This window comes from Plenodomus lingam, assembly GCF_022343315.1.
Source record: "Plenodomus lingam strain CAN1 chromosome Unknown contig_3, whole genome shotgun sequence".
Taxonomy (NCBI): domain Eukaryota; kingdom Fungi; phylum Ascomycota; class Dothideomycetes; order Pleosporales; family Leptosphaeriaceae; genus Plenodomus; species Plenodomus lingam.
This window is the reverse complement of record NW_027093944.1, coordinates 2,508-20,903: the sequence shown is the minus strand read 5'-3', so window position 1 is coordinate 20,903 and position 18,396 is coordinate 2,508. Positions and strand designations below refer to the sequence as shown.

Here is an 18,396-nt window from a genome sequence, read left to right as displayed (position 1 = left end):
AACTAGGACTAAATATATATAAACCTTGCCTCCTTATCCCTAATAAAGACCTTATCTGCACATAGTTTAAACTCTATAGTTATTTACTAGAAGGAGAAGTTTGCCTTAGTGCTATTATATAGCAAGCTAACTAGGAAGGGTTTGTAATATAAGGTAGGAGAGGGCAGAGGTAGTATATTATTAAACCTAGCAGGCTTAGAGGAGGGTTAGGATAGAATCTAATTGCGTATTTCCTTATTCTATTAACGTAGTATAGCTATTATAGTAGAGTCTTAAGGCTATTATTCTATTAATCTATAGACCTATTATATTAGCCTTTCTACTATATTAGGTTGCACCTAGTTATTCTAAATATCTAGCGCGTCTATCTCTTATTACTATTATAGTATATTTAGAAGAAGATACTAAAATATTATAGACTAGCCTTAAGGGAGAATGCAATAAGCGTTAATAATAGTATTTAGTATCTTAAAGGAGAGGTAAGCCCTTAGCGCCTTTTTATAGGTGTGCAATGTGTTCGCTTAGTAGTAGTGTTAGACTTAGTCTATCTTGTGTTAGACCCAGGCTTAGGCATAAGCCTAAGCCCTTCACACTAAGACTATCTTATAAATACTATTCTAAAGCTAATATAAATTAGATATAGTAGCATAATATATAGCTATAAGGATCTTAGTAGCTTCTATACCCTTAGTCTAAGTATTAGTAATAGTAACACACTTAGCTAGGTTTTAGGTAGCTTCTTAAATAGTAGCCTTAAACTACTTAATATCCTTCTAATAAGTAACTATAGCATCCTTATCCTTATCCCCTTTAGCAGGGTTTGCTACTAGGCTATAGTACTTATCTAGAGCACCCCTAAGGGTAGAGTACTCTAGGCTAATAAAAGAAGGAATCTACTAGAATTAGTAAAGGAACCCTATTAGACTTAGATACTTACTAGATTATAATACTTATTCTAGGAGATATAGTACTAGCACTTCTTAGAATTCTTTAACTTAAAATTAAAATTATTAAACTTACCCCTAGCTAGAGCCTTAACTGCCCTTATATAGAGAGCGCGATAAGCAATAGGGAGGACTCCTAGTAGTACTAGTACTAGTATAGCTAAAGGTTCTGTGGAAATCTGGATCACTAAGGTTAGGAATGATTTGGGAGATGGATTATTAGATTGTATCTACTACGATCGGACTTATATATATAGAGCTTCAGCTACCCTTACTAGAAGGTGAATAATTAGTAAACCTTCCTTACTAGAGCTCCTGCTTTTTGTTAGGCACTTAGCAATAAGCTAGCAGTCGATTAGATAGTGGGTCATACAGGGGTATTAATCAGGATTAATTGGATCAAGATGCTCCGTGATCTGGTTGATATCCCTCCTGCAACAGGTTCTAATTTAGATTAGTAACTACTTAATTATATAGATTAAATACTTACTAGATTTTAGATAGATTAGGTTAAATAATTAAAAAATTTAGGATATAGGAATAAGAAAGTTAGTAGGTAGAGGGCTAGTTATAGGCAGGCTAAGGATAGGGGTCTGTGCCCTAAGAATAAGAAGTAAAGGTAAAGGTAGAGGTGAAGGTGGATTTATTTTGTAAGAGCTTTTCTTTAATAAGGAATCTAAACCTAAACCTAAGGATAGGGACTATCCTTTCTCTATAGGAGGGGGTAGTATAATAATAAGGTAGAATTGCCTGCCTATTATTCTATACTAAGTTAGGCCTAATAAAGGCCTAACTTACTAATATATATAGAGAACAGCTCGCCTATAGTTAGGATAGGTATATTCTTCTTATCCTTTTATACAAGACCTATAGGTGTAGGAATCTTATCCTTTTCTATATAGACGCGTACTCCTATATGCCTTTAAGTTGTATAGGATACCTTTTAGATGCCCTACCTACCTAAGTTGTTACAAGTACTAGGGCCGTGCGAAAATCTTAGGTTAGGTTATAGTAGTGCTTAGGGTCTAATATAAGCAGACCTATTCCTAACCTAACCTATACCTATTTACTACCCTATACCTAACCTAAGCACTAGATCCCTACAACCTAAACCTTACCTAATACCACAGCTATTGTACACTAACCATAATTTACTAGCCTAGGTATATTAATAGCTTACCTACTTAAATAAATAATATCCATATAAAGTTTTCTAAAGGTATAGAGATAATAGGATACCTAATAGTGTTAACATAGTAATATAATACTAAGCTTTAGGTAGCTATTAAAACTACTATCTAATATTAATTATATATTAGGAACTAGTTATAGAAGGAGGGGACCCTTACTATTAAAGAAGAAGTATAGATAACTAATCTTTAGCAGTTTAGGGATCCTAGTAATAGGGAGAAGGTATTAAAGAGGATGCGCGCTAAGGGAGGCAAGTCTACTTAATAACGCTATAAAAACTATGGTAAGGTAGTGTATAACTTGCGTATATATAAAATATAGCTTTAGTATCCTAAGTTTCTAAAAAAATCCTTTTCTATAGATTATAGTTTATAAAGGTTGCGTCTATACTATTTGATAAGCACGTTATAGTAGGGGCTTAGTATAAGTTAGCTACTTACCCCTTGAGTACGTTATACTAAGCGCAGAGACTACTCAAAATAGTTTTAGCGTAGACTAGCTGCCCTTAGGAAGTGTCTATAGTTGTGTGTCTAATCTACGTATACTAAACCTAGGATTTGCTAAACCTACAAGCAGGCAAAATGCGGCTAGGGAAGGTTTACGTGCTTAAGGCCTCTGCAATTGGTGCAGCACGGGGAGCGGCACAGAATTGCATATCGGCCCCCACTACGAAGTGCAACAATACGCCAAGCTGGAATTTAGCTTCCTGCGCAAGAACGCACTCTCATATAGCGTGGAATTAGGACGCGAGGCATACGAAGACAATGCCTAGGTACTGTGACCTTCTAAGGCCGCTTTCCTGCAGTCACTTTATACAGCCGAATTCCTCTTATGTGAAGTTATTTATAGGCACAATAATAATGCAGGCATTAGCCGCCGCGAAAGACACTAAGGTACTAGCTATTATTTCTATATCCATAGTGCTTACCTTGTATTAGCCATGGTGCTTACCCTAATAAGGTGGTGACTGCCTACCACCATTAGCGACTCCCCTGTCCCGGGTTGTCTGGGAGACACCTATTTAGGACTAGTAGGGATATCTATATCTAGCTACCTTAGCTTCTTGTCTATAGATTCTTTAATTAATACTTTTATTATATTAGGTTATAAGCCTAGCTTATCCGCTAGCATACTTAGCTTTATTTACTAGTACCTACTTGCATTAATTACTCTTTATTAGCTTCTACTACTTTAGCTACTATATTACTACAACACTACACCGCTAACGTGGCTTCTTACCTAAACCTATTTAGCTTGTTACCTACACACTCTAGCTCTTTAGGATTAGCTTTACTAGAGGTTATAGCTGCCCTATACCTAGAGCTTCCTCTAACAACCCCTCTCCCACAGTCTATACCTGTATTACCCCCTAGGCACACTATAGCTGCTAAACCTGCATTTAACTTTCGCCTAGACCCTTCCTTATTACCTAAGCTAGGTTCCTAGGGTAAGAACTACCTAGAATAGAGGTTAGCCTAGACTATAGCGTTTAGATACGCAGGTATCTAGCCTATCCTATTAGGGAAGAAGTTAAGACTACTACTTCCTTTAGAAGCTAAGGAATAGGATAAGGCTAATAATAAAGTATTAGTAATGCTCCTATCCTCTATTTATAATAATTTAATAATAAGTGTTGCTAGCTATAACACCTCTCTATAAGTATAGAAACATCTCGCAAATAGGTTTAATAGAGACACAGGTAATGCATCTATCTTACTCTTTTAGTTATTAACAAACCTTTACTACTATAATAGAGATAACCTTAGAATTTATCTTAATAAGTTTTATTAATAATAGATATGTATAGCAAAGTAATACACTATATCTACTTAACTAGTAGCTGTAGCTATACAGGCTATATTTAAATCTAATTAAGTTAAAGGTTCCTTCTTTCTTGCTACCTTACCTAAGATAATAGATAATATTATAGACAACCTCTCTACTAGGAATGTTACTATATTCTAGGATATTAAACCTAAGATCCTAGATATCTTAGAAAAGCACTCCCTAGATATTAACTCTTTAGCTATATACGCAGCTAGATAATTAGTATACAAAAGGCTATTATACTTATTAAGTAAGCTACTAGACGCTAATACTACTAAGTTAATATATACTTAGTGCTAGAAACATAACTTGCCCTATATAGGTCACCTCTACCCTATATATGCTACTCTTAAGAAGCATAAGGAGAAGGCCTAGACTAAGGATAAGATATCCTAGCCTACTAAACAACAGAAGGCACACAATGCTATTACTAATAATGCTAATAATTTAGACAATAATAGCTTAACTATAGTTGTTAGCTACACTATTTATTATGTTAATCTTATAGAATCCTAACTATTATCCCTACTATTAATAATAAACGCAAATAGCAAACGCCTAAGAAAATTAGTAAGTGCTTATACTACTATTAAAAAACTAACTATTACTAACCTACCTATATAGCTATTTAACACTAGTGCCTTAAAGTATATGTTAGGTAGTGCAGATAACTTTATATTCCTTATTCCTAGAATAGGTATAATTACTATCGCTAGCGGCATTAAATTACCTATATAAGGTAGCGGGATAGTTAGATTATAATGCAGACTCCCTAATAGATCTACTAAGGTAGCTAAACTAACAAACACGCTTTATAGCACTAAACTTTTTAGTACTTAGCTATTCTTATAGACGCATATTTGCTACCTAGATTTTAAGCTCTACGCTAAAAAGGATAACCTCTACCTATTATAATATAGCACATACACACTATAGGCTAGACACGTTAATAGTCTTATTTAAATATAGATAGAAGCTCTACTATATCTACCTATAAATGCGCTACTTACAAGCATATCCTCCTATATTAAGCCTCTAATAGTAACTTCCTATATAGCACTAAGCCCTTTGCTAACGTCTACCTCCTAATCTCTAATACACAGTCACACATTCACAACATAGATAATAGGGATAGTAGTAGCAATAAAGGTAAAGGATACACAATTTAGGTTATATTAGGAATTCTATAAGGCTATAGGACACCTAAATATACTAAACCTATTATAGGTGTTTACTAATAGTAAATTAGTGCTACCTTAACTAGAAAACTTTTTATACACTATATACTAACAATCTAAATCTATACATTAAGTGCTATCTTCTAGGGAATCCCTAATTACTAAGCTACTTAAACTTATTTATTCTAACTTGTCTAGGAAGATACCTACTAAAAGTATTAGTAGTTCCTAGTACTATATCTCTTTTGTGGACAACTACACAAGACATTTATAGATTCGCTTCCTAAAGCTTAAAGCAGACGCCCTACAAGCTATTAAGGACTTTATTGCCTATGCTAATACCTAATTCCACCCTAAAAGCTCTAATTTACAATTATTAGTGGTTAAGAGGTTTAAATTAGATAATAGAGGAGAGTATATTAGCTAGGACCTATAGAAGTTTTTTAAATATCTTAGAATTGTTTATTAGCTAGTGCTATTATATTACTATAAGATAAATAGGATCCCTAAGTAATTTAATTGCTCTATTTTCTAAATTGCTAGAACTATAATCCCTTTAGACGACCTTTTATTCCTATAGGCCAAAGCTATAGTCCTAGCAAACTTTATTAAGAATATTACGCCATATTCTATAGATAAGCTACTTTGCTCCCTATATAAACAGCTCTTTAGGAAGAGGCCCTCTATTTAATACCTACATCTATTTAGCATCTAAGCTTACGTACATATTCCTATAGAGGCCTAAAAACCTAGTATAAAGCTCCTACACCGCGCTAAGCAATATATCTTTATTAGGTATAGCTAGAGCACTTAGATAAGCTATCTCTATATACTAGAGCGCGCTATTATTATGGAGTTATAGGACGTGTTATTTGCCCTGTTTATCCTAAAGCCTTAGAACTTCTATCCTGTCCTAGAGGACAGGATTTATAGTGCTAGGGAATATTCCTCCTAGAATAAAAATATTATAGTGCTATAGCTAAAGGAATTGCTATCTATATTGCCTCCTATTAAAGTCCTTAATAAGATAATAGGGGGATAGAATAATATTTTAACTACTCCCTAAACTCTAAGTCTAAGATTAAGAGCAACTAATATATTTAATAACCTTCTTAGCACTCTAGAACGCATCTCTACACTACCGTAATATAAGACACAGATAGGCAGCCCTACTATGCCTCGCCCTAGGAAGAATGTTAACCACAAGAGTTAGAAGAACCTACAGCCTTAGGATACATTACTATAGACCCTAATAGCAATCACACGTATTAGCTACTAGACTAAAAAGCTATTACAATACTAAGGCTATAATATAATAGTAGGCGCATTCTTAACTACCCTAAATAAGGATGCTATAGCTAATATATCTATCTTCTCTATAGTATTTACTATATTATAGTATATAGTTAACACCCCACGAATATATATAGAGGTAGTTAGCCTATTATTTACTCTCCTATAGTAGCTAGCTATAGACAAGGAAATTGCTAACTATAAAGATAATAGCATATAGGAGATTGCGCCACCCTACTAGATACCTTAAGGCACAAAGCTTGTGGGCACTAGGTAGGTATTTAATACAAAGCAAAATAAGTTAGGTGAAATTATTAAGAGAAAAGCTAGACTAGTAGCACAAGGATTTTTATAAAGGCTAGGATTTAACTATAATAATATATATTCACTAGTAGTTAGATATAACAGCCTTCGCATCCTACTGCTACTCTCTATTGTCCATAGCTAGAAACTTCGCTAGGTTAATTTTAACGCCGCCTACCTTAATAGGTATCTTAAATATAAGATCTATTGCTAACCACTACTAGGACTCTAAGTCCTAGACAAAGCTACACTTTATCTCTACAAAACTCTATACGGTCTTAAGCAATCTAGCAGAGAATAGTATGCAGTACTATTAGAATAGCTAAAGAGTTAGGGCTTTGTGCAATCTAACTTCGACCCTTGTATGTTTATTTTAGAGCACCTAGTATTAGGGATCTATATAGATAATGTCCTTATAGCTAGAACAAATATATAGATTTAGTCTATGCTTACCCTTACTACTACTAGATTTTAATTTCGCAATATAGGCAAACCTAAGATGCTTATAGGTTTAGAAATAGATATTTATCTAAATAGTTAAAGTATCTAGCTCTATTAGAGGATATACATTAAAGTAGTGCTTTAGCAATATAATATAGCAGACTGCAATAGTTAACATACGCCTATTAACCTAAGTTTATTCCTACCACGAACTCTGTTAAATATCCTAGTTAATAAGGATAGGTAGAAGAAGTTCTAATCTATTATTAGTTCTATTAACTTTATAGCAGTCGTGAGTTAACTAGATCTAGTATACACTATTAGGCTTCTTAGCTCCTATAACGCAAATCCTTTAGAGTTGCACTTAAAATTAGCGTTTTAGGTATTGCAATATATCTAGGCAATATCTAACTATTGCCTTAATATTACTATCTACCTAATATACTAAAACCTAGCTATAATAATAATATATTTAGATGCCTTATATGCATCTAACCTAGATATAGGCAAATCCTTCTCTAGCTACATCCTAAAGATTAATAGCTCTGTTATCTCCTAGTCCTCTAAGAGACAGAGCTGTATAGCTAAAAGCACCTATAAGGTAGAATATATAGCCGCGTTATATACTACTTCCTACCTTATCTAGGCTTACTATGCTATTTCTAAACTCCTAGATGCCCTAATATGCTATCTATTAGTTAACAATAAGCTAGCTATATTACTTATTTAAGATTAGAAACTTACATTGCAATCTAAACACATCTACGTTTATTACTATTTTGTCTAAGAGTAATACCTAGCTAATAATTACACTATCTAACATGTTATATTAGCGGAGAACCTAGCTAATATATACACGAAAGCTCTGCCACGCCTAATATTAGAGAAACTTGATTAGCTTATCTTAGAGCTTACTATCTAATGTGGACATTTTCTTTGTATATTTATAATTACTATAGATTTAGGGGACTATTATTTCTATATCTATAGTGCTTACCTTGTATTAGCCATAGTGCTTACCCTAATAAGGTGGTGACTGCCTACCACCATTGGCGACTCCCCTGTCCCGGGTTGTCTGGGAGACACCCATTTGGGACTAGTGGGGATATCTATATCTAGCCACCTTGGCTTCTCGTCCATAGATTCTTCAATCAATACTTTCATCACATCACTAGCGAAATGGTTTCTAACCACAACCCTAAAAGCAAACCTTAAACTCTTTTCGTCACCGGCCATCCGCTCCGGACCGGGCGCTTAGAGGCGATCATCAAGCTCTTCTTGCAGCTTATTTTGCATGGAACATAGCCTCACACCGTTGGTATTATCAACTCGTTCAATAATTTTATCGTTGTTGTACGAATGGTGTTGCGCGTGATTACGATTAGGGTTACTTGGAGGTGCCTAGGCCAAGCTTAGAGGACTTCTAGAGTACCTTGGTAGAAGAACATAAACGGCATTATCATCTCCCTTCCTAGACATCAATGTCTGAAACGACATCCTCTCGTCGTGCCACTGCTTTGATCAACGAAATGTAGGGTTGGTAAATACTTCCAGCGTCACATTAGCTGTCCGCTTGCAGTGGCTATATTAAGTACTTAGGAACTATAGTTATACGATGTGAAAATGTGGAAGAAGTATTGATTAAAGCTATTTTCTAGAGGGGAGAAATGACTACAGGGACGCGTCACAGGATAAGCGCTACCTAGTCCTGATTTAGATGTAAACAAACTCTTCAGCTCTCCATCATCACCGACATGAGACAGTACCCTGCCCATCTCTGATATCGTCGTTTCCTTGCAAGAGGAACTAACAGATCTTCAGCGCCGATGACTGTGCCTCAGTCGCGCCTTGCCGCCGGTGACGAACAGTGCAGTGATCTTGGTAATGGGTGCTTTCTGGGTCACTTGTGGTCAGAAATCATGCAAGCGATAGAGCTCAATGCATAAGGCGGATGATAAATCAGCCGCGCTGGTCAAATATAAAAGAGATGTCAACGAACCTATGTTAGATCAAGGCACAGAATCGAAAGACACAACAAAGACTAGCAATTGGAATCCACATTCGTAAATCAAGACGACCTCTTCCAAGACCATCTGTCCATCTACATTACAAGTATTCTCTTCGCAATATGTCCTACAACAAAGTCATTTCTAGCAATGTGATCAGGACTGTTAACGCCGGCGGTAAAGCAATCCAAGTCAAGTATGCCACCAAGACCTCTACTTGGGAGCGTAGCTTCTTGGCGCAGGGCGTGCAAAACGAGTTTTGCGAGGCTTTAGAGAAGGACCGTGACGTCCCTGCTGGTGCCGCTATTGGGATCTTAGCGTGACAGACATTCCTCCCATCATTATGCTTGACAGGGCTAATAACGGACCTTAGCGAAAAAGAGCATCCAAGCGAAAGCGACAGCAAGTCTCACTTCACCACTGTCTTCGAAGATTCCAAGGGCAACCATTTCATGACCAAGCATGTTTATCCTTAAAGTTAAAGGATCTAGTCACAGTTTGAGCTTTTTGCTTGATGCCATGATGGAAAGCTGTTACATAGAAGCGAAACAAGGAAACACCCGGGGGTTATCATGACCAGATAAGCTTGTTAAGAAGCCACCGCAATGCTATGCTTCAATTTTGGCACGCTGAACCTTGTACGCCAACCTGCACTTAAGACTTCTCATCTTCGACCCAATAACTATCCTTGACAATCTCTGACATCGTTGCTCTCTTAGCTGGATCGAGATTAGTCATCCTTAAGATTAACCTCTTTACTTCGTCCGTGAGGTTAGGAAACACATCCTCTGTCCAATCCGCGAAATGTCCATTTACGTCATTCTCCTTCACTGTTTGCCATAAATTGGTGAGAAGCTCACCAGCCTTCGCATCATCGACATGCTTTATAAGTGCATCTGGTAGCGGGCCAAAGGTCGAAAGTAGTTTTAACAAAACTACTACCTCAGGCTCAGTGTCAAGCTCTGCGAAGTTGAAGTGCAATGACTGCACCCCCGTAATGACGTAGAGACACTATATTGGGCAGTTAATAAGCTTGTGCAGGTCTAATTAAGCACAATACTTACTAAGAGAGCAAAGGAGAAGACTTCAGAAGGCTTTCCTACGCCTCTTCCTAGTTGTCCTTCCGGACTACGCCACATGACGTTTCCAATCTTGTAGTTCAGTAGTTTCTCGCCCTTTAATTTTAACGCGCAGTCCATGTCGCCCAAGACTACCTTTTCTAGATGAAATTCGTCGTTCGAGTCCACGTACGAATTCAGGAAGATATTGTCCGGTTTCAGGTCTATAGTTAAATTAGCAAAGCTTTTGTCAAAGCCAGGGCATGCAGGTAGTATTGTACCTAGGTGGATCCAATTCTTCTCATGCATTTCAGCAAGTGTGTTTCCAATCCCCTTCAATATCTTCTTCCTCGCTGTCAACGGAAGAGGAGGGTAATTCTCTACCAATGCGAGCAAATCAGTTTTGAAGTATTCGTAAACAAGAATGCTCTCTTTTTCGATCTTGTCAACATGAATGCGAAGACGGGGATGACTTTCAAACTCGGCTCGAAACTCTTGCAGATGCTCCAAGATGGACTCTGAGACAGGCTTCACGACGTAGGGCGTCTTGTCACAGCTGGAAAAAGCGGTCAGTTTCACCCAGTTTGATAGATACGCACGGAGATTCGGAACTCACAGAGCAAGGCAGACGCTAAGTTCAGGCTTCTTAGGGTGCCGTTGGAGCACTTTTTGGAGGTTGTACTCGCGACCACTCTGCCCAACAAGCGTGGAGATCATCCTCGCAGCTTGGAGAACACGGACCGGACGAACGATCATGTGAAATTCAGCACGTATCAAGCGACCTTAGTGATTTCATGATAGGTGGGGCGTTGCGGTTAACAGACATTGCTAAGGATGAAATTAATTTACCCAAATAATCTGCGCGAAAGAAGATTGATGACTAAGCGAGCACAGACGCTTGGCACGCCTTGAGCATCTTCGATAATTGCATCGCGGGCTGTAAAGGACCTGCGCATGCTTCCAGTTAGTGATCTTTGTCTACTCTCTAAATGACTCCAGCTGCATGCGTACTTACTCCGGATCAGATGCTGTGGATGTTTTGTTCTAACCAGCCATTATTAAAGTAAATTGAACGGAAAGTATTGATGTGGAAAGTTGGATCACTAAGCTTAGGAATGATTTGGGAGATTGATTATTAGATTATATCTACTACGATAGGACTCATATAAATACAGCTTTAATTACCCTTACTAGAAGGTATATAATTAGTAAACTTCCTTACTAGAGTTCCTATTTCTATTAGGCACTTGGCAGTAAAGCAGTTAATTAGATAGTAGGTAATACAGGGGTATTGTAACGATAAGGAAGAATTGCTCGCCTATTATTCTATGCCAAGTTAGCCCTAACAAAGGCCTAACTTACTAATATATATAGAGAGCAGCTCGCCTATATTAGGATAGGCATGTTCTTCTTATCACTATAGTAAAAAATTGTTTACTGTAGAATAGTACGCTAGGGGTTTACTATATAGGTGTAAACTAACCTTATGTATACCTATAAATAGGTTTAAAGTAGTGGTTTACTTTTAATAGTAGGGGTTTAAATTAAGTATAAAAAGTAGTTTTATTTCTATTATACACTATAATACCTAACTAAGACTAAAAGGGGTAGAAAAGATTAGCTTTACGCTATACGCACATATAACATAATAATAAGTCATGATATTTTTACTAATAGGAGGTGGTGATAGAGGTGGTGGAGGTGGTGATAATAGAGGTGGTGGAGGTGGTGGAGGTGGTGGTAGAGGTGGTGGTGGTAGAAGTGGTGATAGAGGTGGTGGAGGTGGTGGTGGTGATAGAGGTGGTGATAGAGGTGGTGGAGGTGGTGGTGGTGATAGAGGTGGTGATAGAGGTGGTGGTTAAGGTGGTGATAGAGGTAGTGATAGAGGTAGTAAAGAAGATTAAAGAAAGTAGGGGTAAAATACTTAAATAGTAGGAAACTAGGTATTACTACGTAATACTAGTAGATTAATAGAAGTAGAAATAAAAGTAGTTTACTTTTGTAGAATACATAGTATAATAAACCCTATTTAGGTTTACTTCTTCTACCTAAACTACTTCTTAGTCTACTTTAGATAAATATGGCTACTATAAACTGGTTTTGTACTGTAGTGAACCCTGATTTACTAGCCTATTTTTATGTAAATAGGAGTCATAACCTGTAGGTAGTTTTACGACTTTAGATAGTTAAGCAGGTGCTTTATACTAATTCCTCTTACTTGTAGGTGCTTTAAGGTAAACCTATAGTTGTATAAAAGAGGGATCTAACTAAGTATATTTTTATGCTAATAGTTAGAAAATGTAACAGCAACAAATCACTCCTAACGCAGACCCCGCCTTATTAAGCATAATCCTCGCACCCTTAAACCTAACGACTGCCCTGGTCATTCGTGATGGCTTGTGTAGCCTTAGCAAATGCCGCGAGCAGCTGCAGGGTGCGCATGTTGTGCCTCAATCTAAGCTTAATTGGTGGAAGGCGAACGACATGTCGCGATACGACCCGCTTGACGACACAGCCAACGCTCTTCTTTTGCGCGCTAATCTACACATCGCTTTTAACAAGCCTTATATTACTTCGTACCCAAACTAGCCACGATCTGCTTTGCGGTAAATAGATCAAGCACGGACGAGCCAAGTGTGGTTAGTATTGCGGGCACCAGGACAGCAATAAGGGGCGATACTAGCTGGTGAGAGCGCAAAGTAAAAGTGTGTGGGTGTGCTGCAGACGGGTGTGTTAGTCTGGACTAACCCGCTTAGTCGTAATAGCCATCGCGGAGCCTCTTAATAAGCCCTTAAAGACCTTGTGGTGATCAGTTTAAAAATGTTAATGTTAGCGCTTCTGTGCCCTTACTAGTGTCACTAAGAATCTTTACAAGATAATTAGTTTGCAAATAATCTTGTCCTTGATCCTTGTAAGACTTTCGCCATGGAGGGTATTCAAAGTCCGCCGTGTAGTATCCCGCAAATTCCTAGTCGATGATTGCAGTAATCTCAAAAGTATAGGGATCAACAAAGATATTGTGTTGACTAAGGTTATTATGAGAGAACACATAGTCTGCATTGCGTGAGGTCTTCTAAGACTAATTTGACTATTCGTCGTTACCTATGTGTTATACGACTTGGCGGGACGAGTGGTAGAGTGGGGTTAACACTGCCTATAGTGTCATGTCGTAGCGCGCGAAGCTGGGGTATGATAGACAACTCCAAACAATCTGCGACATGTTTGGTAGCTGTCTCAGAAGCCAATTCGTCTAGAGGTCTGCCTAAGGCGCGTTCAGTCTTGAGGTGTAGCAGGCCATTCTCTTCGTACAGGCTTAGGAACTTGGGTACGGGTATAGATGTTTTGGATGCGATGAACTGGAGCGTGGCTGCTTCGTTCTGGAGACGCGCGCGGGACCAACGAGGGAAAACCCTCTGTCCTGTAGCTTGGGCGATAGGCAATGCCTCTACAGGGAGCTCACTCTTGACAAAGGTTGAATCCGTCAGAGTGTACTGCCGCTCGTGGCTTTGCCAAAGCTCAACCTGTTCCATCTTCAAGCGAGTTTGTGTGCGGCTGGTCCGGTTCGATCTGCTTTGTTGTGACTGAAGTTCAGTCGTGCTTGGTTTCAGCCGCGATATCTCCAGACTTCCCGTCTGCGTGATCAAGAGGCTTGGCGCTGGCGTCGTAGGTAACGTGATCCACCACCGAGCGCCCACCCCCACCGAGCGCCCACTAACACCAAAATCCACCACCTACTAAATGAGGATATTGCGCCACCCACAATAGCTATTATCACGAGATTTCTTAGAGTCGCGATTATTAGATCTATTAGAGTAGATTGAATATTTTAGATTATGTAAGCAGCTTTTTAGGGGGTCTGATTAGGTGCCCACGCTGTGAAGTTGCCTCTACCACTATATCCTCTTCTACTGGCTCCTTATTAACCACCTTAGCTAGTATAATAGTAGGAGGCTTAAGGATTTGCCTCTTACCTATTTAGGACGTTTTAATATTATTTTAGAGTTGCTTTTCTAGTTGCTTAGTGGTTTTCTGCTTGTTACGTGTAGCAGCTTTTTAGGCAGCTTTCTTCTCCTGCTCCTTCTTAGTAATTGCTTAATTTAGGCGACGCTCCTCTATAAGTTAAGCTTTAGCAAGCTTCTATTACTTATAAAGCTTAATTACCTTGCTTTTTTAGTGTTATAGCTCCTATTCTTTAAGGTTCTTTTGCTCCTAGAGCTTAAATACTTACTCTACCTTTAATAGTAAAATAAATTAGGCACTACTACTATAATTATTATTAGGGGGTAATAATAGAGGTTTACTACGCTTCCTACGCTTCTTCTTATTAGCTAGGGCAGCCCTTAGGTGTTTATTTTTGTAGTTAAGTAGAGTATTTCTTACTAATATAGTATAGATTATCTAGCTAAGCTTCTTTAACTATTTATTATAGATATTAATTATAGTATTATAGAGTAACTACTCTATCTTTCTCTAATTGCTTACACTTAATATTAAGGTTATACTATTGCTTAAAGAAGGCTAGTTGCTATTATTTATAGGTGCTTTAAACCTTAAAAGGATAATATTAGGGTTAAGTAGTAAGATGCCTATTGCTTTAAAAGCTATTAATATTAGCTTTTCCTTAAAGGTATTACTCTATACAGCATTAAATAACTAGTAGAAATCCCTCTTAGTAATACTTGTAAGCCCTTAGGAGCTATCTAGAAAACTAGATAGTTAAGCTTTGTATAAAGCTATAAAGCGAGCAAATACTATAATGTTAAGCGGCTAAAGGGTGTGAGTGCTATAAGGGGGATATATTATAAGTAGGATCTTGTGTTTATTATAGTACTTAATAAACTCTATTATTATATAAGATCTATAGCTATTAAGGATAAGGAGCTAGTATAAAGTACAAGCTTTAGCTTTTGTCTTGCGATTAAACACCTCCTTAAGCTAGGATACCCCTAGGGTGTGGCTTGTCCACCTACTTAGTGATCCTGCAAAGAAAGCTTAGTGTTATAATAGGTTAAAATCTTGTAACTAGGTATCCTATAGAGCTCTAGATTAGGACTAATAAATAAGGGTAGAGGTAAGAGCAGTACTATTAGCGCATATGCAAGCTATAGTAGTAATCCACTCCCTATTACTATCCTAGAGTATAGCTCTAATCTTTCTCTGCTTATAGGCGCTCTTATTAAACACACGTTTAGTTTTTAATAGTACTCTAATAAGAAAACCCTTCTTATCTATATTATAGATATACTAACTCTTAATATTATATTACTCTATTTTTTAGTGTAAAAGCTTAAAGTATAAGCTATACTTAAAGGTAGAATTAGCTTTAAAGCAGTTGCAATTAAGCCTAGTAGCCTAATAGGAGATAAGATTAATATTATAGCAGTTAATAAAGCGCTACACCTAATTTTTGCCTACTAGATTCCCTATTATTTTAGTCGCAAAATTTTAAATAATAGTCTGTGTAGGGGGTAATCCTTGCCTACAAAGCTCTTTAATATACTCTATAAGCTTGCTTTCTTACGTGGTGTTAAGTATTTAACTATTTAGTAGAGTAGTAGTACGTGCCTACTAAATTTTCTAGTAGCATCTAGATAAGGTTAACTACAAGTAACTATACTTTTCTACTATTTCTAAGTATATAAAATCTTCTCTAAGAGTTAAGGATTTAATTGCTGCAAGCGCGTTATTAATAGGTGCTATAGTTGTTAAGAAATTTGGTGTTGAAAATTTAGTGATTTTGGTGTTAGTGGGCGCTTAGTGGGGGTGGGCGCTCGGTGGTGGATCACGTTACTAGTACAGGCATTGCTCCGTTCCGCTTGCCTGTGTTCTAAGAAAGCATTACACACTACGGTACAAAACTAGTTTACAGTAGCCATATTTATCTAAAGTAGACTAAGAAGTAGTTTAGGTAGAAGAAGTAAACCTAAATAGGGTTTACTATACTATATATTCTACTTTTACTTCTACTTCTATTAATCTACTAGTATTACGTAGTAATAACTAGTTTCCTACTAACTATCTAAGTATTTTACCCCTCCTTTCTTTAATCTTCTTCACTACCTCCACCACCTCTACCACCTCTACCACCACCTCTACCACCTCTACCACCACCTCTATCACCACCTCTACTACCACCTCTATCACCACCTCTATTACTACCTCCTATTAGTAAAAATATTATAACTTATTATTATGTTATATATGCGTATAGCGTAAAGCTAATCTTCTTTACGCTTTTAGTCTTAGTTAGGTATTATAGTATATAATAGAAATACAACTACTTTTTATACTTAATTTAAACCCCTACTATAAAAGTAAACTACTACTTTAATAAAAGTAAACTACTACTTTAAACCTATTTATAGGTATACATAAGGTTAGTTTACACCTATATAGTAAACCCCTAGCGTACTATTCTATAGTAAACAATTTTTTACTATAGTGTACTACCTCTACTACTACCTCTACTACCACCTCTACTACCACCACCACCACCACCTCTATTATCACCACCTCCACCACCTCTACTACCTCTACCACCTCTACTACCTCTACCACCTCTACTACCTCTACCACCACTACCACCTCCACCACCTCTATTATCACCACCTCCACCACCTCTATTACTACCACCACCTCTATTATCACCACCTCTACCACCTCTACTACCTCTACTACCTCTACTACCTCTACTACCTCTACTACCTCTACTACCTCTACCACCTCTACTACCTCTACTACCTCTACTACTACCTCTATCACTACCACCTCTATTATTACTACCTCTACTACCTCTACTACTACCTCTATCACTACCACCTCTATTATTACTACCTCTACCACCTCTATTATTACTACCTCTACCACCTCTATTATTACTACCTCTACCACCTCTATTATTACCACCTCCTATTAGTAAAAATATTATAACTTATTATTATATTATATATATATATAGCATAAAGCTAATCTTTTCTACCCCTTTTAGTCTTAGTTAGGTATTATAGCGTATAATAGAAATAAAACTACTTTTTATACTTAATTTAAACCCCTACTATAAAACTAAACTACTACTTTAAACCTATTTATAGGTATATATAAGGTTAGTTTACACTTATATAGTAAACCCCTAGCGTACTATTCTATAGTAAATAATCTTTTACTATAGTATTTAAGATAAAGTAGAAGTAGCTATTAAAGAGTAATTAACATAGTTATCTATTAGATAGAGCTAGAGTGTGTTATAATAGGCTCTTATAGCGTATAGTTGTATTTAAGTCTTAGTATAGAGGTAGCTTTTAAAAGTTCTTGCTAGCGTATTTGTTAGCGGCTAATCTATTAGCCTAACTTTCTTAGCCTATATATACTTAATTTTAAAGCTATAGATAGTAGTAGTAATAGTCTATCTACTTAATCCTTTAGTATTTTTTGTAACAACCCTATCGTGAAGACACCTTGTGGTGTCTAGTTAATTAGGTGCATCCCTAGCTAGGTTTAGTGTCTTGGCGCCTAAGCTGCGTAAAACCTGCGCTTCGCGCGGGGCTTAGGCAAGACAAGTATTATTCTCGTGTCAATACTATACCAATAGCCATCTCTACACTATTCTATCTAGTGTGAAGCAAATACTATTGCCTACAACTAGAACCTTACATTTTTACTCTACTATAGCTTTTAATACTAATCCCTATACCTATACGCTTATTATAACTCTAAAGTTACCTTTTAGTAGTAAATCTACTACCTAAATTAGTGCTATTATAGGTATTTTACCACGCACTATTAGGAAGGGCGCTCTTAAGAGTAGAGTAGAGGGTATAAAAGCATAGTTAAAGGCTTAGGATAAGCTACCTTAACACTAAATCTAGGCTTAGATAGAGCGTATATAGTATTATATTTAGTAGATTATTAGACTAGAAGGTAGTAATAAGTATAAGGAGGGGCGGCGCGATAGAGTAGTCTAAGCTTTAGTAGTATCACGGCGGTAATATAGACACCCCTATTAGCAAGAACTTTTAAAAGCTACCTCTGTAAGGTAGACTACTTACCTATGTAGACACTTATCTTAGATCTGTGTGGACTACTTACCTATAAGGTACTTTATCTAATTTCCATAATTTAAGGAATAGAATCCCCTTATAAAGCCTAGCTAGCAAGT

General features: G+C 37.0%; 3 protein-coding genes across 3 annotated transcripts; 1 reads left to right on the top strand and 2 right to left on the bottom strand.

The window, feature by feature from the left end:
• Positions 1-9,305: 9,305 nt before the first annotated feature.
• On the top strand, positions 9,306-9,659 carry IAQ61_007420 (uncharacterized protein; the record flags this gene model as incomplete). The annotated part of the gene is made up of 2 exons (XM_003842404.2): positions 9,306-9,502; positions 9,557-9,659. The coding sequence occupies 2 exons, from the start codon at positions 9,306-9,308 to the stop codon at positions 9,657-9,659; spliced, it is 300 nt and encodes a 99-aa protein (XP_003842452.2).
• Positions 9,660-9,837: 178 nt separating this feature from the next.
• On the bottom strand, positions 9,838-10,997 carry IAQ61_007419 (uncharacterized protein; the record flags this gene model as incomplete). The annotated part of the gene is made up of 4 exons (XM_066097576.1): positions 9,838-10,194; positions 10,248-10,465; positions 10,523-10,797; positions 10,858-10,997. The coding sequence occupies 4 exons, from the start codon at positions 10,995-10,997 to the stop codon at positions 9,838-9,840; spliced, it is 990 nt and encodes a 329-aa protein (XP_065952073.1).
• A 2,342-nt stretch (positions 10,998-13,339) lies between these two features.
• On the bottom strand, positions 13,340-13,771 carry IAQ61_007418 (uncharacterized protein; the record flags this gene model as incomplete). Its single annotated transcript, XM_066097575.1, has 1 exon — positions 13,340-13,771. One exon carries the CDS (start codon positions 13,769-13,771, stop codon positions 13,340-13,342), a length of 432 nt encoding a protein of 143 aa, XP_065952072.1.
• Between the last annotated feature and the right edge of the window lie 4,625 nt (positions 13,772-18,396).